Consider the following 23,179-nt stretch of genomic DNA (forward strand, 5'->3'; position numbering starts at 1 on the left):
CCCCTGCCAGTAGTAGACTAGTACTCTAGTAGTGCTGGTGTTGGCATTGTTCTGCGCTTTCTAGACAGGAATAGGGAGATTCTAGTTAGGAGTGAAAGGTAGGTTTGCGATTTGGATTATAGCTAAAGTTGAATCAAAATCGAATTAAGATTCAATCAATTTAAACCAAACTTAATTAATTCGGTTTTTCTAATTAGAATCCAATTCAAATCAACATTTGTTCTCTTATTTCGTAATATTTTGACCGAAACTTGAACTTTGCCTACCTGCAATCATTCAACCTTTTTCTTGTTAAATACCTTTACTTTAATATCCACTAACAACGTCGAAGAAATTAAAAGATGAAGGGGAATTAGAGAAGTTGTGGTCGATGAGGGTGGCTGGTAACTTTCTAACTTGCTACAACATGAAATTAGAGGATTAGCTTTATGTTCTGATTAATTGACCGACCTATTTGGCTATTTGGCATGTGGACATTCGATTTGAAGCTAACCCAATTTAAATTTTGAATTGTACGAACAAAATGATTCAGTATGATTCAAACTTGAATTAGACCCGATTAGATTGATGTAATTGAACATAGCTTGGTTACTCGGATTGACACCTTTGGATAATGAATGGACATAATTTGATTCATTATTTCATGCCTAAAGTTATGCAAATCAGCTTAATAAGTTCTTGGGATGTTCATTTCCATTCTTTTAATGGGTGTGAAGTTTGAAATAGAGGTATCATTTGAGAAATTACATCGAGTTCAATTAGATCTTGTCGGATCAGTTTTGCCCTAATTGGAGTTTAAGGCACGACACAAACTTAACAAGAAACAACACGACATGAAGCAAGAATGAGTGAATGACACTATTCAAATGATTCGTGTCAACCCGTACTCGAGCCACGTGTTTGTTGAAAAAACACATAAATGCAAGACCATTTATGACAAAATAACACAAGCACACAATCAGCTTATCCACATGTTTTTTTTGATGCAAATCAGCTTATCCACATTGAGTCGAAGAGAAGATGTCTGGAGGAGAATAATCACGGAGTCGGAAACACCCTCAATGAAGTCTTCCCGATGACAAATTCCGATTACCGGATTACCAGAATCCAAACTCTTCATCAACAACAATGGCGGCTTCACCTTTCACTGCAACTACTCTCTTTTCTGGAAAAAATTGTAATGCGACCTCCAAAATCTGCCACTCGCTCTCTCATCACCTTTGGGCCATGCCACCATCAACTAATCCACTGCCGCCAATTCTAAACTACGCCACCCTCCGCCGCCGTCATCGCCTCCGCACACAGCGCTGCAATGGCGGCGATGACGGCGGCGCCGGCGATGGAGAAACGCCGACTACCTCTGATTCAAATACTAAGAAGGGTATTCTGGCAGCCGCGATTGATAATCTTCCTCTTCCGCAAGGAGAAGCTAATACTGCGATTATCTCTGCTTGTGTTGTTGGCCTTCTTACTGGTGTCAGTGTCGTCCTTTTCAATTATGTGGTTCAACCCTAACCTTCTTTTACATTCATCATTGGATTTCTATTCTATTACTCCCTCCGTCTCAAATTAATTGACACGTTGCAATGTTTTCGACAAATTTGACCTTAGATAATTAATATTTTATGATATATGACCATAGTCTAACAAGATTGCGCGTAACTATAGTTATTTCTTATGTATGGTTGAGAATTGCGTGGTTTGAAAAACAGTTGTGGCAGTTATTTTTAGGGCCTATTCTGATCGACTAAAATAAGCTGAACTGAACTGAATTAAAATAATATTTATAATATATGAACGTAGTCTAATAAGATTGCGCTTGACTATAGTTATTTCTTATCTATGAATGAGAATTGCGTGGTTTGAAAAACAGTTGTGGCAGTTATTTTAGAATGGAGGGAGTAATTTATAATTTTTTTTTCGTTTTACTGTTATCTGATTAAAGAACAAAAGGCTTTAGGTTGATGAATTGCGTGATTTTTGTTGGGATGGAGTACCATACCGAGGAGCATCATGGTTAAGGGAGGAGCATCTTGAAGAATCTTGGAAGAGGACTATAGTAGTACCAGTTAGTGGGGGTGTGATTGTTGCTGTGTTGAATTATATTCGAGAACGACTAGAAGGAGGAGACTTTAGAACCATTCCTCGAATTCGGGCAGTGTTTCAGCAGTTCCTTAAGTCGTTGGCAGCATGTGTCACTCTTGGAACCGGGAATTCGCTGGGTCCTGAAGGTCCTTGTGTTGAAATTGGTTCTTCCATTGGTAAAGGAATTGCTTCTTTGTCTGGTAGGAGTGCTGGGAAAAAAATTCCTCTTGTTGCTGCGGGATCAGCTGCCGGGATTGCTTCTGGTTGGAACTCTTCAACTATAGATTGTAATGCACTTACCTACATTGTTTTACATTCTTTGCAGGAATAGAAGCCCTGCTATTTTATGCTTAATGACTGCTCTTATTTTAACTTTGTGTTTTAGTTTGTTTTTGTGGTGTCTCTTGTTTGTGTTATTTAGTTTTGATCATGAAATGGAGGAGTCAAGGGGTAAATTTTATAGATGGATTGGGCCAATTTAGAGGGATCAAGAGGACAGACTGAGTAAGCCTTAAAAACAAGTTAACCGACTTTAATTATAGTGATGAAAATTGAAGACTAGTGGAAGCCTGGTTATATGTTCTTGCAAATGAACCTCAGAGACTTACGCTTTGTTTGGATAGCAAAGAAGGAAGTAAAAGAAGGGGAGGGAAAATGGTGGAAGGGAAGGGAAAAGAAAGGGAGGGGGAGGGGGAGGTGAGCTCCATTTCCCCTCCAAATCTCTCCAATTTTGGAGAGATTGTGGTTATTATAGAGATAGGGAAAATGGATCCCTCCCTCTCCTTCCCCTTCCTTCCCCCAATCTTTTACCCAAACAAGAGATTTTGTCCCCCTCCATTTCTCTTCTCTTCTTTTCCATCCATTTCTTCCTATCCAAACAAAGTATTTAGGAAAAACAACAAGCAATGCAAAGTGCAGGATAAAGGCATGCCAACTTTATCACGTGTATAAATCTTTTCAGAGCAGTGTTTAGGTTCATATTTTTTTTTTGTTTGTTTATATGTGCTAGCATGCAGTTCAAGGCATGCCAACTTTATCACATTCAAAAATCTCTTCAAAGTAATATTTAGGTTCAATTAAATTTGGTTATTTTTGCTAGCATTTTGTTCTGAATTCACTTGTGTGTTTCTAAAGGCTATAGGTTATACTTGCTTTTTTGGCTGCATCTTTTTCAAGGCTATTTTCACTTTTTAAGTAGCGTAGGAAAATAGTATTTTTCATACATGCTCTTAACCTGTACAAGTTATTTTCACACAGGATTTAATGCTGCTGTAGCTGGTTGTTTTTTTGCCGTGGAGTCTGTTATACGGCCATCACCTGATTCAGATGCATCTCTCACAAATACAACCTCAATGATCATACTAAGTGCTGTCATAGCTTCTGTATTGTCTGAAGTTGGTCTCGGTTCTGAACCAGCATTCAAGGTCCCTGATTATGATTTTCGTTCTGCAAGTGGTAAGTTTTAGCTCCTTCTGTCTCACTTATCAGCTACCATTGTATGTACAAGTAGATTGGCAACTCCTTAAAAGTATCTATCTACTTGTATTCAGAGTATAATACTACAGCGTACAAGCATGAATCTACCTTCTGTTTTCACTGCAATTTCATATAAAAACTGCCAACATTGCTTTGGAGGTATTATATGTCATATCCAGACCATCATTAAGAGACCTTTCTTTCCAAACTTTTTTAAAAACTCTTTTCACTGAAGGAGTTTATCATTAATAGTTGTAAAATTTTATGCATGAGTTTCTGTATTTCAAAGTTATGATTTTTAGATTCATCTAGTTAGCTTTTGACTTTTCAGAGCTGCCACTGTATCTTTTGCTGGGAATTCTATGCGGCTTGGTTTCCTTGGCCTTGACTAGGTGCACTACTTTCATGTTAAACAAGGCTGAAGAAATTAAGAAAGCTGGCCGAGTACCAAAAGTTCTTTTTCCAGTAACTGGTGGCTTAGCTGTTGGACTCATGGCTTTGGCATATCCAGAAATTCTATACCGGGGTTTCCAGAATGTTGATATTTTGTTGGAATCTCGACCATTTGCGAAAGGTCTATCAGCTGACATATTGGCTCAACTAGTGGGAGTAAAAATTATTGCTACATCTTTTTGCCGAGCCTCTGGACTAGTTGGGGGATACTATGCACCATCACTTTTTATTGGCGCTGCTACAGGAATGGCATATGGAAAATTTATTGCTTTGGCAGTTTCTGAAATCAGTCCAATCCACCTTTCTTTCGTTGAAGTGGCATCCCCACAAGCATATGGCCTGGTAACTGTTATTATTTACTAATGTCTGTTCATGACCTAAGCTATTTTGATTTCAATGAGTAGTATATGAATGCAATTGTTGTTTTGGCCAACATATAGTATGCAGATTTGTAGTCATTATGTTTCTCATTGATTGTGGATTTGAGATTTCTGACTTTCAGTGAATGAGTTGTTTTTGTCAAATATGCTGTTGGGAACTTGAGACTCTAAATGCTTTGTGGTCTGTTGGTGTTTCTGAGATTAATGTAGCGAGTGTAAAGAACTTGCTTTTCTATCTTTTAGGACCATAAAACACTGAATATAATTCCACAAAGAGGAACTCAAAAAGGGTCGGTATCTTTGCATTGATTTGATCGAGTCAATGAGTAGTGAATTAAGGAGCTATCATAGTATTTGTGAACTATCATAGTATAAATCATTACATTGTCAATTATCCATGGGTTGTGGTCCTTGTGGTTAATACATACACCATTCCTTGTCTCCCCCTTTTTTTTTTTTTTTACAAAAATTTATTTATTTTATGGTTCTGTGTCCAGTGAGCTTACTTAGCTATCAGTCTTATTATTTTCATATATTGAATTTTACCATTTGTCATTCCTGTTGTTTCCTGCTTTCTTCAAACCGCAGAGGGAAAACAAACATTTAGAAAGGAATATCCTTTCCTGAAGTTGTGTGTTTCTGAAAACGGACCTTTTGCAGCCATCATAAGTAATAAGTTGCTCAAAATGCCTCTCGTTATCTAGTTTATGAAGTTGCTCCTACAAAGTGGCCCAAAAAAAAACTCACACTAGCTTATACTATCCTAGTTGGAGGTTTAAGAACACAAGCTGTTCATATTTTTGGCTCTTTATTGATTGGGCCAAGATTTGATTTTGTCAACCTAGGGATTGTTGCTGATCTAGCTGCAAGTTTAGGCATTATGGTTGATTAATATATGTTAACTTTTGGAACTACAGGTTGCCATGGCTGCTACTCTTGCAGGGGTTTGTCAAGTACCTCTGACATCGGTGCTGCTACTTTTTGAGCTTACTCAGGATTACCGTATTATTGTACCGCTTCTAGCAGCTGTGGGCACGTCATCTTGGATTACATCTTCAAGGATTAAGAGAACGGATTTGAGAGATGCCAAGATAGTGAACGAAAGTTCCCTTAAGATTCAAGAAAGTAATGCTAGTTTACGTTCTTCTGGCAACTCATACCCTGTAAAAGAATCTAATACTGATAATATCTGTGAAATTGAGAGTTCAAGCTGTTTTGATGATTCTGATGCGGAGAGTGATGAAGTTGAAAGGAAAATTTTTGTGTCACAGGCCATGAGGACAAATTTTGCCACAGTCTTAAGAAGTACATCACTTATTGAAGCTGTGACTCTGATGCTAGCAGAAAAGCAGTCTTGTGCACTTATTGTTGATGAGTATAATTATTTGATTGGTATACTATCTCTGGAGGATATTGTAGTGATCAGCAAATCTGCACAAGCAAATGGAAGAAAATCTGAGGTATAGGTTCCCACTTCCCAAATCTGAGGTATAGGTTCATGCCATCACCCCTCCCATCCCCCCCCCCCCCCCCCCCCCAAAAAAAAAAAAAAAATTCTTTCTCCACCACTTTATGTGATAGAAAGTGTATCACTTTAGGTTTGTATGGGAATTAAGTATGGATTGTCATTTTGAAGTTGCCTCTAGGTTCTAATAGCTGAAATGGCCTTTTCTCATAATAAAATTGAAATTTACTGTCAATTAGCAGGGAAGATAAAGTAAATGCTATACATGTAGTATTTACACTTTTAGGTCTTGGAAGGATGGTTAAGTTGGCATGTGGTACATGACTTACTTCATCTGAAAACAAAATCAGGGTGGTTACCATTTCATTGTCTACTCTCTAGTCTAACCTTTCCACAGGTTAAGGAAATCGAAATTGAATTAGTGAGCAAGTGCAATGCTATAGAGGAAGATTCTGAATGGCGTTGCTTTAAAGTGTGTTATTCATTTTCTCTTGCTTCTTTCCTTCCCAAGTCTACTGAGATTTTGCTTAGCCAGGAGCTCTGTATGACTACCTCTGTTCATTTGTTTGTTGTATCAATGAATTTGACTGATCTGTACATATCACAGGAAATTTTAGTGGCAGATACTTGTCCTCTCGATAGTGAAAAACATGCGGTGCTGTGGACAGCAACCCCGGACATGGATCTTCTCTCAGCTGAAACAATTATGATCAGGCATGGATTGAGTCAGCTGCCTGTTATCTCTGAGGTTGGGGAGGGGTGCAGAGGAAAACCAGTGGGCATTATAGACATGCAGTGTATCAAGCTAGCTTGCAGGTATTACTATGCATCTGTTGTGTTAAACATCCCCACTTATGGGATTAAGGCTTTGATTGATGATTCATTGATTGCTGTGTTAGACATGCATTGCACTGAGGCTGGTAGACGAGTTTGGCATTTTGAAAAAATAATATTTAGAAAACCAACTTCTGTCTATGCCAGGTATAAGATAGTATTTCTGTCAGATTGATGACAAGTGCTGATTTTACGGGACATCTAGTAGTTTTTGCATTTCATTATGCCATGGTTGTTTAAGTGAATGCCTTAATTACATTTAGACATTTCTATTACCTTAAGTACCTACTTTTTACGGAATGCATGACACTTTTCGGCTTCGCTCTTTTCACCATTCACCCTTAAAAAAAATGAAGTTTTAGGGACCAAGTAACTGGCAGTTAACTTAGTTTAGGGCCATTTATCACAGATTCACAGATAATGGCAGTAAATTCAGATTAGGGCCATTTAGTCTCAATAAAGGGCAGTAAGTTTAGAACGGGACATTCAGTTTCAGATTTACTCCATAAGGCTAATAAGTTTAGACAGGCTCTGATTAGCTCAGATAATGGTCTCGTAGGTGTAAAGATGGGCGCTTACATTTGCTGACACTAGACTCTTTCTTCTGGGCAAAAGTCATGCAAATTTTATGTAGTATTTAAACTGGCTGAGTCAGAGTGACTTGTTTATACGAGTATACCACATTATTCTGGGATCGCTGGCATTTCTTCCATCTAGAAATCAGTCTAGGAAACTTGGTTATTTTGATTTTATTTTATTTATATATATTCTGTGTGCAGAGCTGTTGCCGCCAAAGAATATCTGAACAAGAATTTCAGATCAGCAGAAATGGATCTCTTTAAGCAGAGGAGCAAGACAGCTCCTTGATTATATCTTTGAAGGCCAACCTGTCTGACAAATTAGAGAGTAAGAATGAATGGAATAGCTTGATTATTATTCATCAATAGGTTGAGTATTTATACAAAACCTAACCTCATAAGATAGGAAACAATATTCCTAAAAGATATACCATATATCCTAGTGATATATTCTCAAAATAATATCTTAACATAAATATCCTAAATATATTATTCTCTTAAATAATATATACGGAAAATATATCACACATATATTTTCCGATATATCTAACACCCTCCCGCAATCGTAACGGCAGTAACACGAACGTTGCGATTGGAAATTCTTCAATTTCTTGAAGTCGAGATGCACACTTTTGTGATGTCGCCTCCAATTTTTGGTTTTTCTTTTTCAACGATGAGAACGTTCATCTTTTCGAACTCATCAATCATCAATCAAGCAGGAACGTCATTCTTTTTGAACCTGCAAATATAACAATTTTGGTTTTTCTAGAGCAAAACCGAGCTCAATCAAATATTGGTTTTTTTTCAAAGTAAACCACACTCAAATCTTTTATTGGTCTTTCAGAGTAAACCACACTCAAATCTCTTGGTCTTTTAAGAGTAAACCACACTCAAATCTTTTACAGATCTTTCATAGTAAACCACATTCAAATCTCTTGGTCTGTCAGAGTAAACCAAGCTCATATCAAAAGGAGCAATGTTAATACTCGAATCAAGTCACAAACCTCGTCTCACGGCACAAGGAGAACCAAATATATCTTGTCTCACGACACAAGAGAGCCGAAAACCTTTTTGCGTTAAGCATAACGCTATTTAATTTCTTCATCTCCAAAGATGTGTTATAGTGGAGGAAGTCCACTCACATACTCCCAAAAAAAAAAAAAAAAGAAAAAAAAATTCACATACACATATATGATGATTAATCACGTGTACCAACCAAAGAAAAAAAAATATAAAGAGTATTAATATTGCATAGCGGAAGCAAAATTTTGAATCCCACCGGTGGGTTTAACTTTCTAACCCACCGGCAGGGGGAAAGTTTTTGTGAGCGGTCCCAAGACTTAACCTGCTCTTGATACCATGACAAATTAGAGAGTAAGAATGAATGGAATAGCTTGATTATTATTCATCAATAGGTTGAGTATTTATACAAAACCTAACCTCATAAGATAGGAAACAATATTCCTAAAAGATATACCATATATCCTAGTGATATATTCTCAAAATAATATCTTAACATAAATATCCTAAATATATTATTCTCTTAAATAATATATACGGAAAATATATCACACATATATTTTCCGATATATCTAACACTGTCAGTCATCATCATGATAATTTAAAACTGGAAGATGACTAATAACCTCAACACAAGTGCTAAGTGGTGACATAAATAACTGCTTCTTCACGCCTAGAGTTTTTTTTTGTAACAATGGCATGTGAAGTGGTTAAATCTGTTCCGTTTCAGATTTCATCACAAGCAAGAGCTACAAGGACCGGTCAAGGCGGTCATTTAATCTTTGTCGACTTTTTGTCAATGCTTGTTCATTGAAAGGTTTATACATTGGCTGGCTGATACCTGGACAGGAATACAAATTTATACATGAATGCCATTGAGACAGTAGTACACATTGTACAGTAGTAGTTTAGTACTATTATCATACAAACAAGTTTGTTTGTTTGTTTTTTTTTTTTTTTTTTTTTTTTTTTTTTTGCTTTTGGCAAGGGGTAGCTCATGTCGAGGCTATTGAGCTACAAAGGGCAGTATTGTGCAATTAGAAACCCAAAACTCTTGTACTATGTTTGGTAGACTTTTCAGGCTGATTTTGGAGTATCTGTTAATTTTCGAATTTTCGTTTATAGTACTTGATTATCAAATGAGTTGACATTTTCATTAACTTTATCACCTTAATTATCAAAAAGTAATCAATTATTAAGTATAAATCACTTTGAATAAACCTTTATGCATTACAAGACCATAAATATAGAATACTTTAGCCTGATCTGATAACTTTGACATTATCAGGAAACCTATTACATATCCAAAATGCACAACGGTCAAATCTCATAACCAGTAGAAAATGGGAAAGTCTTATTAATTCAAAACAAAATGTTAATTAAACGCAAAAGTATAAAAGCAAATGTAATAAACGTGTTGTGCTCTAATCCCCTAGCACAGTAACATGCCTTCGGCTGGTGGAGGGACTAGAACATAGCAGTTGCTGGCGAACTGTTAATAACTAGTTCCAGTTGCGAAAGATAGGCATGACAGAGAACTTCATCATACCAAGGTTGCAGTGGATGCCATTGTGTTCTCCACAAGCAAAGTAATGAGGCTGCCACTTGGTGAGCTTGAACTCAAATCCGCTTCCACCTCCTTGGGTGGTAGTAGCCACTCGCTTTCCTCTGCTTAAGTCGCAATTTAAGTAGCTCTGGTAGTCGGGCAGTAAGTATACACTGTGGCCTGGTGACCCGTTTACTGGTGCATTGAATCTGAACACTGCCAATACCATTAAGGTTAGTTTATAATATAGCATGCATGCATTATAGTATTACATAATGAACAGAATTGTACAGAACATTGTGGTCACGCATATACGTACCTAGGACATCATTGACATAAAAGGGTCCATTCTTGAGAGCCCAGTCACTGTAATTGAAGCCAAAGTTCCAGTTGTTGGAGCCTCCTACAACAATCTTGTCAGGCCCGCTAGTGTGGTTTTTCTTAGAGAAAGGGCAGTCACTGCCACGGCTAGGGGCAGGTTCCTGAGGGGTACCAGCAGGAGCAGGGGACTCACCCTGTCCCCTAGGGGTACCAACAGGAGCAGGGGATTCACCCTGTCCCCGAGGGGTACCAACAGGCGGTGCATGATGACTCCTTCGGGCCCTTCCCCTACCTCTCCCCCCTCTCCAACCCCAACCACCCCACTCCCTTTGAGGGGGAGGAGGTGGTGCTTCCTGACCCCAACCCCAACCCCAACCTCGTCCTGCAGGAGGAGCAGGCGGTGTTTCCTGTCCTCGACCCCACCCCCAACCCCAACCTCGCCCTTCAGGAGGAGAAGGCGGTGTATCCTGACCCCGTCCCCACCCCCAACCCCAGCCCCAACGTTGTGTTGTCAATGGTTTTTCCTCCTTGTTGGCCATGCATGTTCCCAACAAAGAAGCTCCTAGTATTGTAATAACTAGAATACATACTGATGAGTTAACAGTATTCATGTGTGACAATTGGTATATCTCTTAAACTCACAAGTAAAACCAATAAAATGTACTACTAATGTATATATTACTATTTAGCTAGTAATCAAAGAAACGAGATATGTAAAAGAGAATGATTATAGATGAATGTAGGATAAATGTTGCAATGATCATCTCTTTTGCCACACAAGGCTTATATAGGGGATATAATGCATAGATGTGGAGCAAAGATTAACAGGTTTCGCCGAAATTTGGTTTGTCAAAAATAGACAACCCTTAGACTTTGCAACTCAGCTAAAGAGAAGTATTATTGTGCCAAATATTCCAGCATTGATCAAATCAAAGTCAAGAGATTTACTCATATACTGCTAACTACACAGTTTTAGTGGGTTGGTTTAAATTGTTGGTAGAAAACAGGAAATTAAGTTGATAATGAAGTAATCTTTTTTAGCTTTAAGCAGTAAATTATTTACCAGTAGTTAATTTGAAGAAAATAAGTTGGGGTTCATTTCATACATGAATGGCTTTAATTAGTGCGCATTTGCCAAATTTAGTGGCAAGTTTAAGTTGTAATGATGCAAATATGCAATGGATGTACTACTGTGTTAATGTTGACCAAATAAAAGTTTGGGGAAGTAGCAATTTACTACTTTTCCTATACTGAGTCCGTAAGAACTTTAGGTCTTACTAGAGACATAGATTATTGTAGTGAATTTATGACGTTTTTATGACATACTAATGATGCTATATTAGCTAGTAATAAGACTAATATCATGGGATTATCAACATCATTGGTGTGCAACAAAGGCTTGACCAAAACGCTTGCCAATAGCAAATTTTTATAAACAAAGTGTTGACTCACTTAGTAAGGTTCTTATCTCAAATTCTAGAAGTTTGGGGTTCAAATCTTACCAAATGAGGGTACTTGGGAGTAGGGATTTCCTTATTCTCCTCTCTACTTCCAACTGTTCCAAGTGTCTGGCTTGTAAATTCTGGACCAAAAAAACCATGAGGTTGAGATTTGGTTAGATAAATAACAAAAGAGCTTTGATTTTTCTACCTATGCACTTACGCGCCTAAACCAAATTTCACTTACGCCCTCCGTGTTTTTTTAAGTGATACATATTCCATTTCCGGCCGTGTTTTTTTAAGTGATACATTTCCTTTTTTGGTAAAACAATACATTAAAATATTATATCTCTCTCCTCTCATGGTCCCCACCCAAACCCACTACTACTTTTTTATTATATCTTTCCTCTCACATTCATTACTTTTCAATAAACTATTAACCTCACTATCTTTCTTTAACAATTTTTTAATACTCCACTACCCCACTTACCTTTTATTTTATTTAAGTCAATTAAATTGCCTTAAACTATGTGATGGTCAATATGTATCACTTAAAAAAACACGGAGGGAGTATCTTAATGTGCCGTATAGTACCTTTTTTTAAAAAAAAAAAAAAAAAATGAGGTCTAGACTTGGCACTTACAGTCGTGTTTTTTTCCGTGCCAGGGCTATACCGTGCCGCTGCCCGACCATATGCTGTCGGGCCAAGGATTATTGGGCTGGATTGATACCAGCTCCTTTGGGTCAGAGTCTTAAGAGGGATCAAAGTTTGGATGACTGATGTTAGAAATTTGAAATTAAGAAAAAACACAACTCAAAATAGACATTAGAAAAATCAGACACCATTTTTCACCAAAGCTCTGATCTCCTCATCTACCCTACGCCATTGTTGCAGCTCCAAGCTAGGAGAGAGAAAGTATGGGAGGTCCAGCGACGAAGAGGACGATATCACAAGAAGCATTCGATGAAATTGTGAAAGAAAACATTGAAGATTATGAAATGGAACCTGCTGAAGCTGTTCAAGACGCCATTGATTCTCTCACTCTTCAAGGCGTCGATCTTTCTGGTAATTAATTAATTCTTTAATTTCTCACAATTTTGTCTCAATCTTTGAGTTTGATTTCGAAATTTGAAATCAATTCTTTGTTGATTTGTGTTGGAAAAGGTATAATTACCTGTATACCGGGGGAAAGCTCGGTGCAAGATAATCCAGTGATGAAATCAATTGATGATTTGATGAAATTTTATGATAAATTTGAGGAGAAAGAATTGCAGAATTTGACGCCATTGTTGCGTAACCTTGCCAATCTTTGTGATCCAAATAATAGCAAGGATAAAGATTCGAGTGCGAATGCGGCGATTGCTGCTAGAAATGGAGGAGTGGAATTGGTAACATCGATTTGTGAGAAGGTTTCTGGTAGTGGAAATGAGGAGGTTGTTGTTGCAGCTCTCTTGGCACTCACTTCTTTGCTTCGTGGTATGGATCTTTGTCCTTTATCGTCTCGAGTTCGAATCTTCTAAGTTATTATTGATAATGTGAATGATTGTTGTACAAACCTTGATGATTTTGTTTTTCAAGTGTGTTATGTTTGCATTAAATTTTGCAACCTAATTGTGTTTTGATACTTGTATGATCACTTTTTCGCAGTTGTGAATATTTAGAATGTGTTAGATTGGACTTGAAAATTAGTTATTATAGATTGGACTTGATGATTAGTTATAATAGAGTGGACCTTAGAGAACTAGATATTAACTTTGTTGTCGATTGGATTGAGAATTGATTATTATAGGTTAGACTTGCTAATTGTTGCATTTTGTTTGGTGGATTTCTGTGACTCAGATGTTCAGACTGCTCAAACCTTTCACAAGTGTGGTGGTCCGGATATAGTCATAGGCATTTTAAATCAAGATGCTCAAAGTCCTGAGATATTGAATGGTTGTTTTTCTGTCATTGCTGCCTCGGCAACTGAGAATGAAATTCTCAAGGAAGCATTCGTTAACTTGAAGATTGATCAACTCATAATCAACACGTTGAAGGGGGATAATAAAGGCAGTGTACCTAGTATGTATGATGCCATACGCGTTTTACTGACTCCTGATGACTTTCGTGTTGCTGCTTCTCAAGTATGTCACTGTCACCCTTACCTAAGAAGCTTTGATGTTATGCAAATGGTGTATGTATTTGGTTCATTTAGTAAATTATTTGTTGTATATATGCTTGTAGGTTTATGGATATGCTCGTCAGTTTGCAAAAGCTGGAATTGCTGAAGCTCTTGTGGATGCGCTCCATGAGGGCCTCACTTCACCCACTCTAGTTTCTGCAAGTGTTGCTTTGAAGGCTGTTGCTGTAAATGTAAGTATATTGCTTAAAGTGGCAGTTCGGATTCAGCTGTAATTGCATCATCCCTTTTATAGATGTGATGATTTTGTGGTCTATCAGTCCTGTCAAAATTTCGTCTATTTTTCCACTAGCAGACAGTAGCATTTCTTATAGCGGCAGCCAACATATATAGTAGTTTATTGAACTGAACCTAGCATGAAGGAACTTTGTCAAAACTATTAAGCATATATTTTTTTTATGTAATAGATAGATTTTCATGTAGTTTTAGAATGACTGCAGATTGGAATGAATAAATTAGCCTGCAAGCATTGGCCTTGTACTTGTCTGCGTTTTCTTTTCACTATCATTATTCAACAGCTTAAAATGTCAAACATATTTTTTGCAACTTCTCTTATACTCACCTTTGACATCTGGTTTACTGAAGTTTCCTGTATGCATAGTCTCTGCCTGTCAGTAATAACTAGTTTCAGGTTCTGTTGAGATTTCTATGAGTTTTTGGTGTCTTACATTGCATTTCTACACAGTATGTGTGACTTAGTGGCTACAAGGTTGGGTTAAAGCGAGTCTTGGAGATTAATCAATGAGCTTCACCTTGCTCACTCCTTCACTTTTGGCATTGTGTGGTCACAGGATGAAATTTGCAGAAGTATAGCCGATAGGGGTGGTATTGATGCTGTTCTCCGATGTATCGATGATAGTGGTGAACAATTGAACAAGTCTATAGCCCGATCCTGCTGCATTTTACTGACTAAGGTGTGCTTTTAATGCTTATATTGTAAATTAGTTTCATGTTTTTTTCCAAACAACATAACTAGGGAAGTTGAAGACTTAAAGTGAAAAAAGACTTTAACTAACAAAATAAAGTGCGCTTCATTTTGTCTTGTCATTATATGTAGTTACGTAGCTTCACAGTTACATGGTGTCAGTTTTTTTTTCATTATTAACTTGGTAAAAAAAAAAAAAAAAAAGAAGAAGAAGAAGAAGAAGAAAAATTGAAGAAATAATAATAATAAAAAAATTAAAAATTATTCTTTTGTTTACAACCTATGCCAGTCTCAATTACATAGGGGTAAAATTACTGTCGTGATTTCCTTATATTCCACTAGTACCCCTGTAGGAACTATGTTGGGTTGTGTGATTTGAGTAGTGCTTTGATTGCTTGGTTTGGACAAAGAATTGGGAAGACTTGCACTTCAGTATGTGACTATTTTTCAGGATCTAGACATAAGCATCTGAAAAAAGGTGAAACTTGCCCAGGGGTCGCTTGACGATGATCCTCCCTCTGAGGGTTGACAAGTGACTATTAAGTGTGGATGAATTTAAGAATATACTTCAAATTACCATTGGAGTGAAAGTGTCCGTTAAAGACCAGTGAATGTCTGACAACTGTAGGGAATTGTATTTACGTAACATTGTATTAATGTGTATAAGTCTGCGTCATAGGCTCATAGCATTAATTGATGGAATTTTCAGAGTTTTATAACCATATATACTTCAAGGGTGGGCATTACTCAATACACTTAGCATTGCCATCTTCAATGGTCCTCCTTTTGAGTTAGAGATTTGATTATATCATGGGTGTTTGACTCGTGGCATCAGAACTCAAGAGGGTAATTGACACTCTTTCCATGCAAGTTCAGCTTATCCGGGTCTAATAGGAAACAGATATATGGCATGGAGTGCCACTCCATGAGTGCCATGCGCACCATTGTGTGCATGCCTTAAGTTAGGGCATATTTGTGTGGGTTAACCACAGGTCTATAGCAGGGTGATTTGTATTGGTTTTGTGACTTTGGTTATTTTTGTTGAGTAGTGTTTTGTTTATACTGGAGGGAAAAGTGTACAACTGTGGAACTAACTGGTTGAATTACTTGTGTAGTTACGAAAACGTTAATTTCTTAATGCATTTGTTGCTTCGTTTGTTTTCTTCTTCTTCTTCTTTTTTTTTTTTTTTTTCTTTTTTTTTTTTTCTCTTTCCTCTCATTTGACTGTAGCTTATAGTTTCTGCATCTCTGTTGCTTGTTATGCATCAGTTAATGAAGCTTACCTGTTGAATATCTTTTGATAGTTGGCTGGAAGCGACTACAATAAGAGTGCAATAGTGGAGAAAAGAGGTTTGGATAGATTGATCAGCCTCTGTGGCAGATTTGCAGATGAGCCATCTGTAATACAAGAGGTGAGGAAGGTGCAAATTTGTGTGGAACTTGTATGGTCCTTCTAGTGACCAGTCATTGTTTAATAAATTAATTCAAATGAATTCCAGTAACTCTGCCTGCCTTATTGAGCACTGATCAGTCATATACTTCCATTTTCCCCATAATATAAATTCATCCTTTGACCTAGCTTGCAAGCAACCATTATATGCCTTTTTCTATGAGCTATCTTAAGTTAGCAATTATTGTATGTTTGTTGTGCTGATGTTTGCTTTGACAGTGGCAAAAGGGTTATGTAGTAATAAGTTTCTTGTTCTACAGGTTATGTATATAATTAGTGTGCTCTCCCTTAGGTCTCCTGATCATGCATCTCGTGCTATAGAAGCTGGAGCAGGAGATCTGGCTATCCAAGCCATGCAAAAGTTTCCTGCTGCGCAGCAATTGCAGAGATATGCATGTATAATGATACGGAATCTTGTGGTTAGAAACCCAGAAAATAGGTAAGCCAGTAATTGTTGGGTTCACGGATTATGACATGTAGTTCAAATTCCTTCCAAATGAGCTAGACGTCTATTAGTTTTGCACTATTGCTAGAAGCATAGATTCCAGGGCTAAAATTTTGTGTATCTGCCATCGTTCACAGAAAAATTTTGCTTGACAATGGCATTGAGAAGATCATCAGAAGGTGCAAGGAAAGCCATCAGAGTTGCAACGCTGCTGCAACAGATGCCCTACGAGACTTGGGGCTTGATAATTACAACTTGTAATTCCTACTGATGCTGCGATACAAAAATGTGTTCCTCTGGAATATAAAGAGAAGCCTCATGCCTCCATAAGAAGTAATTTTCTGCACTCGACTTTAATCAGACTTGCTGTTGTTGTCAACGTGTCTTTGTGTGATATGAGGAATCTGGCAAGAGATAGTATGAATGATCATGTGGATGTACACCTGAAATCCTGAAGTGGTCTTATATTGTTAGCAGCTACTAGCTTCAATGCCTAACAATAGCATGCTTATGAATAGAGAATCAGCTGCCCAGCATTTAGTCTATACACTAGATTTTCTTTTTGGTTCTTTTGCACTTCTGCGAATGGATCGTATGTATTATTCCTTTAGAGCCATATATTGAAATTGACCTATTTGAGAGAATTACAATGCACCTTCTGTATAGATTACTTAAGCACCTCTTTGGTTCAGAAACTTTCTAGGTGCTTGTAAACAGGAAAAGTGACATGTTTTGGTTGCTTCATTTTAAAGTTTTTATTTTTTTAAAGTTTATTTGTCATTTCTCTGTTAATCATTTCTGAGGGTATTGAACATTCTCAATCATGTTGGTGGGAGAACAACTGCCAAGGTCTACCACCACCACTTGACCCACTATTACCCATGGCCATCACCAACCTCCGTATTCGACTTGTACATGACCCATCAACTAAAACCTGGCCAAGGATTCGAATTCGCTCATGGCTAGATTACTAGATATGGCCACAGTGGGGGCTAAAACAGCTCCCTCAGAGCTGAGAGAAAATAGATTACTTCGTATTAAAATTACTTCGCATTATTATGGGGATATTGAAACATGTATTGTATCTCAAAGGGGTAAATTCATCATTTTCAGTCCACAAGTTGGGTAGTATTTTGTCTGATGATAAATAATCTAAGCTACAGCAGAGCAGTTTTAATGGAGAGCCGAAGAACACGTTTCATGTATATACAATTTTTTTTACTTGTGGTACCAAACACCAAATTTGAAGTACCCTCAAAAATCAAATCATTCAATAATTTCAATTCTTACCCATTTTTTTCGAGCACACTGTCAACCAAATCTCCCCTAATTCTTTGTCAGAGGTTAATTTTGAACAGCATTCAGTTCATATATAGTACTTCATGATACAGTAGTGTCTAAGGTAAACAATGTAAAAATAAGCACTCATTCTGTTACTGATTTCTGAATAAGTGAAGAGTGAAGAATAAGAGAATGTTTATCGCATAGGGATGATAGGGTTGGTTAATGATCTAAAAGCTCGGTGTCCATGGCTTTAGAGCCTGAATTATACAATCTGGAAGTAATTAAAAAAAAAAAAAAATTGAAACTGAAAAAATGAGTTCAAATTCATTCCACCAGTTTTAATGGCATGAATGGCCATCACCATTACCACTCTACCAGTCACCAACAACATCAATTAAAATGGAAAGACAAAATTACAAATAGATTTCGTTCTCAGTATAACTGTATTTTGTAAAATAACTGAATTCTTTTGTCCTCCCATCCCCCTGTTTCCCTCTCAAAGGCTTTACTGAAACAGAGTTCCGATTTCTGAACTTCCCCAGCAAAACCTGGCTCAGGCTTTGTACTTTGCAGGCAGCACCCCGATGTTTTCATCAGCATCTCACCACAAACTTTAGGTCGCTGTGACGGGAGAGGAAATTTTACATCAAAATAATGATAAATTAATCATAAAGCTTAACCAAAAAAGCCTATTAAAATCCAGTAGAGTATAGACTATAGACCACAATGAACATAAATAATGCAAACATCACATAATTACTGGGATAATTTAAATTGTCAACTACCTCAGTATATGTAAGAGGATCTTAGTGATGTTCACTTTGAACAGAACAAGAAGCTATAAACAGGCAACTCTTCAATTATAAAATGTGTTAATTAGAACATGTTTATACCTCATTTAAGATGGAGCTAAGCCTGTAAAGCATGCCTGAACCCGCTGACAGCATCAACCCTGATATATAATTCAAAACATTAGTTATACAACCCAAAAATTAATAAACCAGAAGTAATACTTCATATCAAGCAACAAAGAGATTTCCACATACCAAATAGTGTAGGTGAGCTATTTAAACATCTTTGAGAAGGCTTTCTTCTCCCGGTCACGTCGATCAACAATCTGCATCAAAACAATATCTTTTGAATTCTCCCTCAGATCTTAAGTGCAATATCAAACTTTGTAATTACACATACACAGGCATTCTTACCTTCTTTTTTGCTGCTGCTAGTTCTCTTTTTATTCCAGCTGAGCAAGCACAGATAATTCAAGCATCTTAGTGATAAGCAAGTCACAATTATTCCAGAATACACTGATTACAGGGCACAATACACTGATTTATAGTTATCAGGAATAAATTTTACTTACCATCATTAGGCTCCAGATCTAATGCCTTCTTGAAACTTATAACCGCAGCGTCTATGTCGTTAAGAGCCATATGAGCCTGAGGAACAGAGATTACATCAGGTCAAACATTAACTTGCAGTTTATACAGTTGCTATGCTGTATGCAGCCAACACACATTTTTCTTTAATTTGACATTAGACACTGATATATTGCACAAAACAAATGTCTGGAGTCTAGCACTGTGCTTGTTATCGCCAGACATTTAAGGAAACTATATACGAGAACAGAGTACTAGACACACATTTTAATCACTTAAACAATCATAAGAATAAGATAAAACTACTATAGAAGGAAATGTACACCCCTGTTTAAGGAGAGGAAAATATAATTTTGAGGTATCTGAAAATCGAATATCAGAAAACTTTTTTCAGAAAGAAAATAGTATAGAGGCAACCACAACATCTTACTAGTTTAGAAAAGGTAAATTTTGGAGTAAAATACTAACTTGTCCTTGGCGAAACAGAGCCTTGACATTATCCTCCCCGTCACGCATAGCGAATTCAGTGTCCAACAAAGCACCCTTCAGATCTCCAAGCTTCAACTTACAAGCCTAGAATATCATAGACAAACAAACAAGTTCAAAACAGATTAGTACTACTCCTACTTTAACATAAGGATAATCAATCCTATGTGAAGTCTACAGTATTAGTCATGTATTGAGAACAAATTGATACTAAATTCCTCCCTTCAATTCCTTGCAGTAAATAAACTTACTGCTTAATCACTGATAGTTAAGACATGATTTGTTTTTAGTTCAGATAACCTCCCATAACTCTAAATTCTTACATGTCAACAACCACTCTAATCATCTGCAATTTCTCTTACATTCTATGCTTAGTTCCCGGAAAAAACGAGATATAAGTATAAAAAGCTAAACACTACACAAAGCAAGTGAGAATGGCAGCTTACAGAACTGTTTGTGAAAACCAGCGACTTGATCTTTCGCAAGGCTGCACTTTTCTCTGATGAAAATAAAAGGAAAGCCAGTCAGATTTTAACCAACAGCAAGTAGGTTTCTGAAGCATCATAACAACTACTCGTAATCACAATGAACAACAATAAATCATTCACCTTCATCAACCCCATCTTTCTCCCAGCATAAATCCAAGTACCTTTGTGCTTTCCTGTATTTTCTGAGAGCCATCTTATAATCTTGTTTCTGAACAAAAGAAAAATTATTAGAATCTTAAAATATTGTAATAGCAAGTAAAAGACAGTCATAAAACCAACTCACCTTAAAATGTTCATTTCCAAGAGTCTTAATAGAGTCAACAGCATCAGTCCACCAAACAAGTTCATCAGGACAATGGTCAAGATCAGCAGGCCAATCCGGATAACTATCGCCATCTTTAAAGAAATTCGAGACTCCATCATCAGCCCCCTCAAGAATTTCTCCACAATCAACAATAATAACATCCTTGCAAGGGCGTTCTTCATCATCATCATCACTATTGACATGTTCGATGGATCGAACAACACCCATACCTTTGATCACTCTACCAAACACTACATGTTTGCCATCTAAATGTGGAGTCCTAGTAGTAGTAATAAAAAACTGAGACCCATTAGTATTAGGTCCACTATTAGCCATTGATAACATTCCTTTCCTTTCATGTTTCAACTCAAAGTTTTCGTCCTCGAATTTTAATCCATATATAGACTCCCCTCCAGTACCATCCCCAGCTGAAATGTCTCCTCCTTGAATCATAAAACTCTTTACAACACGATGAAATCGACATCCCTGCAACATAAATTTGATAATATCCCTTACTATTTTAGTAACAGATTTGATCCATACTTTTATAATGTTATCTCAAAGTTACCCAAATTAGCAAGAAATGAAACAATAGTACAAAAACCACCACAACAAACAATAGTACCAAAAAAAAAAAAATACTTATCCTACATAAAGTTGAAGGTTTTAATTCACAAATTATACTAAAAACTTCAAAAAATAAAGAAAAAGAATTTGAAGTTGACAATGATAACAATTAAACTACTCTTTATGTTATTTAATTGACAACCCATAAAAGATTTGTACACTACATTTAAATCAATGGCTCAATAAGTCTTTTATCTAAGGCAAACTCCATTCGAGTCAATCTTGTACCCGGGTACACCTAGCGTTACAATACTCATTATAAAATATCCTTGGGTACACCTAACTCTAAAACATTTAGTCGAATCGATAATATCGAAAGTCAATTTGCTAAATCAGAAGCTTAAAACACTGAACAGAATTAAAGTGAGAATCAGAGGTAAGAAAGAAAGAATACCTTGTAATGAAGTGGGACGCCGGTATGAGGTCCGATGCCTTTTTCGCCGGTACAAAGAGCTCGGAAATTCTCGGCAGTTTTCGGAACGACGTCGTTGTAAAGCTCAACGACAATCCTACCTTCGAGTTCATCGCCAATGCTTACATCAAGATAGCATCTATGTCTTGCCATTTTTTCTCTGTTTTGTTTAGTTGCAGTTGAGAGTTTACTTTTCCTCTTCTTGGAAGTAGTTAAAACAAAAAGAAAGGAACCTTATAAAGTTGTAAAAAGTGTATGGTGTCGAGTTGTTTATTATATACTCGGATGTATCATGCGTTATGTATGTCTGTTATACGGAGTACATAAACGCGAGAAGGGAGTACTTTGTGTTTTTTAAGTGAGAGGATTAGATGTAAAATAAGAAGTGAAAGGGGGGTTGGACTTTAGAGTAGTTAGTTTGATGGATTGGTTGGTCCCGCTTTTTATTTCAGAACTTATGTAGTTAATTACCTATGTACCAAATATGTCCCTTGTTTACGATTAATCCTGTTGGATATTGACTTTTGGTTTTGTCTGTTAGTTTCATTCAAGTTGTTCATTTGTCATTTCATTTTAATGTTGACAAATTAAGTGGGGGTGTAAACTTGTAATTATACATTTACGGAATAATTTTCAGATTACTCTTTGTACTTTTCACTTTATTAAGTTAAAGTATTGCATGTAAATATACACAGTACTTCGTATCTTGTAAGTGTGACAATCGACTAACAATTCAACATGCATTATTCATGGATTTCAAATGTTCCTATTTCGTTAATTTCTTACTTTTATAAAGTGCAATACTCATGGGCGAAGGCCACCTATATGGTTGTGTACTTGTGAAGTTGTGAGTGTCTAACTCATGTGTGAAAGTGTGTTAACATATATAAGTATATAACACGTATTCAATCCAAGTAATCCGAGGATGTGTAATTGAAATTGTAATACTATTGGCAATGAGTATGGAGTACTGAGTAATTCTTAAGCTAACTAGCCATATAATTACACTTGGGATCTGTTGATCTTTTTTGGCTTCTAATTAAAGCTAACTTACAATTTTTCTTTTCATGAATGATTCAATTATCAACCTTTGTTTATCTAAAAATAGGATGCAAATTTGTCGGGTCAATTTACAAATTGCCTTTTTCCTTTCTATAAAAAATGTTTGAGAAGCTTCAAGAAGGTTAAACCCCTGGCCCTGGCCTTCCCCACAAGTGGACCCCACAGTCTTCACCACCCTTACTCACATTGGTAGATGGTGCATGAAAAGAAGCTTCAAGATCACAATTACTTCTCATTATAAAATAAATCCGATAGGTCTTGTATACATCAGACTTAACCAATTGTCATCTCTAAACGCGTTAAAAGCAACATTATATACTACCTCCGGTCCAAGTTAGTTGCAATTTTGGAGTATTATTTGTGAGATATAAAATATTCCAAAATTATAACTAACTTGGACCGGAGGTAGTATTTACATTATATGAAGTTGCTCATGCAAATTATTGTATCATACCCGGAGTAATATACACGTATAACTACACTACTCTACTACCTTGTTGTATACAAATACAAGTTTTTGTTACTTAATCATGTTATTTG

At 36.7% G+C, this 23,179-nt stretch overlaps 3 protein-coding genes across 4 annotated transcripts; 2 read left to right on the forward strand and 1 right to left on the reverse strand.

Annotated features, from left to right (window-relative positions):
- Nucleotides 1-1,004: 1,004 nt before the first annotated feature.
- LOC145620347 (chloride channel protein CLC-e-like) lies at nucleotides 1,005-9,384 on the forward strand. Of its 2 annotated transcripts, XM_081675008.1 has the most exons (8): nucleotides 1,005-1,503; nucleotides 1,961-2,348; nucleotides 3,343-3,540; nucleotides 3,893-4,356; nucleotides 5,312-5,854; nucleotides 6,467-6,675; nucleotides 7,473-7,599; nucleotides 9,022-9,384. In XM_081675008.1, exons 1-7 carry the CDS (start codon nucleotides 1,129-1,131, stop codon nucleotides 7,558-7,560), a joined length of 2,265 nt encoding a protein of 754 aa, XP_081531134.1. In that variant the 5' UTR covers nucleotides 1,005-1,128; the 3' UTR covers nucleotides 7,561-7,599; nucleotides 9,022-9,384. The 2 variants fall into 2 exon arrangements, with proteins under 2 accessions (XP_081531134.1, XP_081531135.1); XM_081675009.1 differs by lacking the exon at nucleotides 9,022-9,384 and having other exon boundaries at nucleotides 7,473-7,909.
- Nucleotides 9,385-12,398: 3,014 nt separating this feature from the next.
- Nucleotides 12,399-17,331, forward strand: LOC145620876 (uncharacterized). The gene is made up of 8 exons (XM_081675598.1): nucleotides 12,399-12,663; nucleotides 12,763-13,074; nucleotides 13,438-13,721; nucleotides 13,822-13,950; nucleotides 14,569-14,691; nucleotides 16,007-16,114; nucleotides 16,413-16,591; nucleotides 16,735-17,331. Exons 1-8 carry the CDS (start codon nucleotides 12,516-12,518, stop codon nucleotides 16,856-16,858), a joined length of 1,407 nt encoding a protein of 468 aa, XP_081531724.1. The 5' UTR covers nucleotides 12,399-12,515; the 3' UTR covers nucleotides 16,859-17,331.
- Nucleotides 17,332-18,179: 848 nt separating this feature from the next.
- On the reverse strand, nucleotides 18,180-21,884 carry LOC145618902 (peptidyl-prolyl cis-trans isomerase CYP40-like). The gene is made up of 10 exons (XM_081673509.1): nucleotides 21,560-21,884; nucleotides 20,518-21,024; nucleotides 20,355-20,442; nucleotides 20,193-20,245; nucleotides 19,729-19,833; nucleotides 19,245-19,320; nucleotides 19,087-19,124; nucleotides 18,928-18,998; nucleotides 18,775-18,833; nucleotides 18,180-18,502 (listed from the first exon to the last, which is right to left on the reverse strand). The coding sequence occupies exons 1-8, from the start codon at nucleotides 21,728-21,730 to the stop codon at nucleotides 18,945-18,947; spliced, it is 1,092 nt and encodes a 363-aa protein (XP_081529635.1). The 5' UTR covers nucleotides 21,731-21,884; the 3' UTR covers nucleotides 18,180-18,502; nucleotides 18,775-18,833; nucleotides 18,928-18,944.
- Between the last annotated feature and the right edge of the window lie 1,295 nt (nucleotides 21,885-23,179).

Source organism: Chenopodium album, chromosome 27, assembly GCF_948465745.1.
Source record: "Chenopodium album chromosome 27, dcCheAlbu1.1, whole genome shotgun sequence".
In the NCBI taxonomy this organism is placed as follows: Eukaryota; Viridiplantae; Streptophyta; class Magnoliopsida; order Caryophyllales; family Amaranthaceae; genus Chenopodium; species Chenopodium album.

What these genes read in the sequence shown, in the direction of transcription:
- LOC145620347 (XM_081675008.1), top strand. Translation starts at nt 1,129, where the DNA reads ATGGCGGCTTCACCTTTCACTGCAACTACTCTCTTTTCTGGAAAAAAT. An exon ending in TGATTTTCGTTCTGCAAGTG is followed by an intron (nt 3,541 to 3,892) that starts GTAAGTTTTAGC and finishes TTGACTTTTCAG; the next exon opens with AGCTGCCACTGTATCTTTTG. An exon ending in CCCCACAAGCATATGGCCTG is followed by an intron (nt 4,357 to 5,311) that starts GTAACTGTTATT and finishes TTGGAACTACAG; the next exon opens with GTTGCCATGGCTGCTACTCT.
- LOC145620876 (XM_081675598.1), top strand. Translation starts at nt 12,516, where the DNA reads ATGGGAGGTCCAGCGACGAAGAGGACGATATCACAAGAAGCATTCGAT. An exon ending in TCAAGGCGTCGATCTTTCTG is followed by an intron (nt 12,664 to 12,762) that starts GTAATTAATTAA and finishes GTGTTGGAAAAG; the next exon opens with GTATAATTACCTGTATACCG. An exon ending in TTCGTGTTGCTGCTTCTCAA is followed by an intron (nt 13,722 to 13,821) that starts GTATGTCACTGT and finishes ATATGCTTGTAG; the next exon opens with GTTTATGGATATGCTCGTCA.
- LOC145618902 (XM_081673509.1), bottom strand. Translation starts at nt 21,730, where the DNA reads ATGGCAAGACATAGATGCTATCTTGATGTAAGCATTGGCGATGAACTC. An exon ending in GCGTCCCACTTCATTACAAG is followed by an intron (nt 21,025 to 21,559) that starts GTATTCTTTCTT and finishes TTTATGTTGCAG; the next exon opens with GGATGTCGATTTCATCGTGT. An exon ending in AGATCTGGAGCCTAATGATG is followed by an intron (nt 19,125 to 19,244) that starts GTAAGTAAAATT and finishes GTGCTTGCTCAG; the next exon opens with CTGGAATAAAAAGAGAACTA.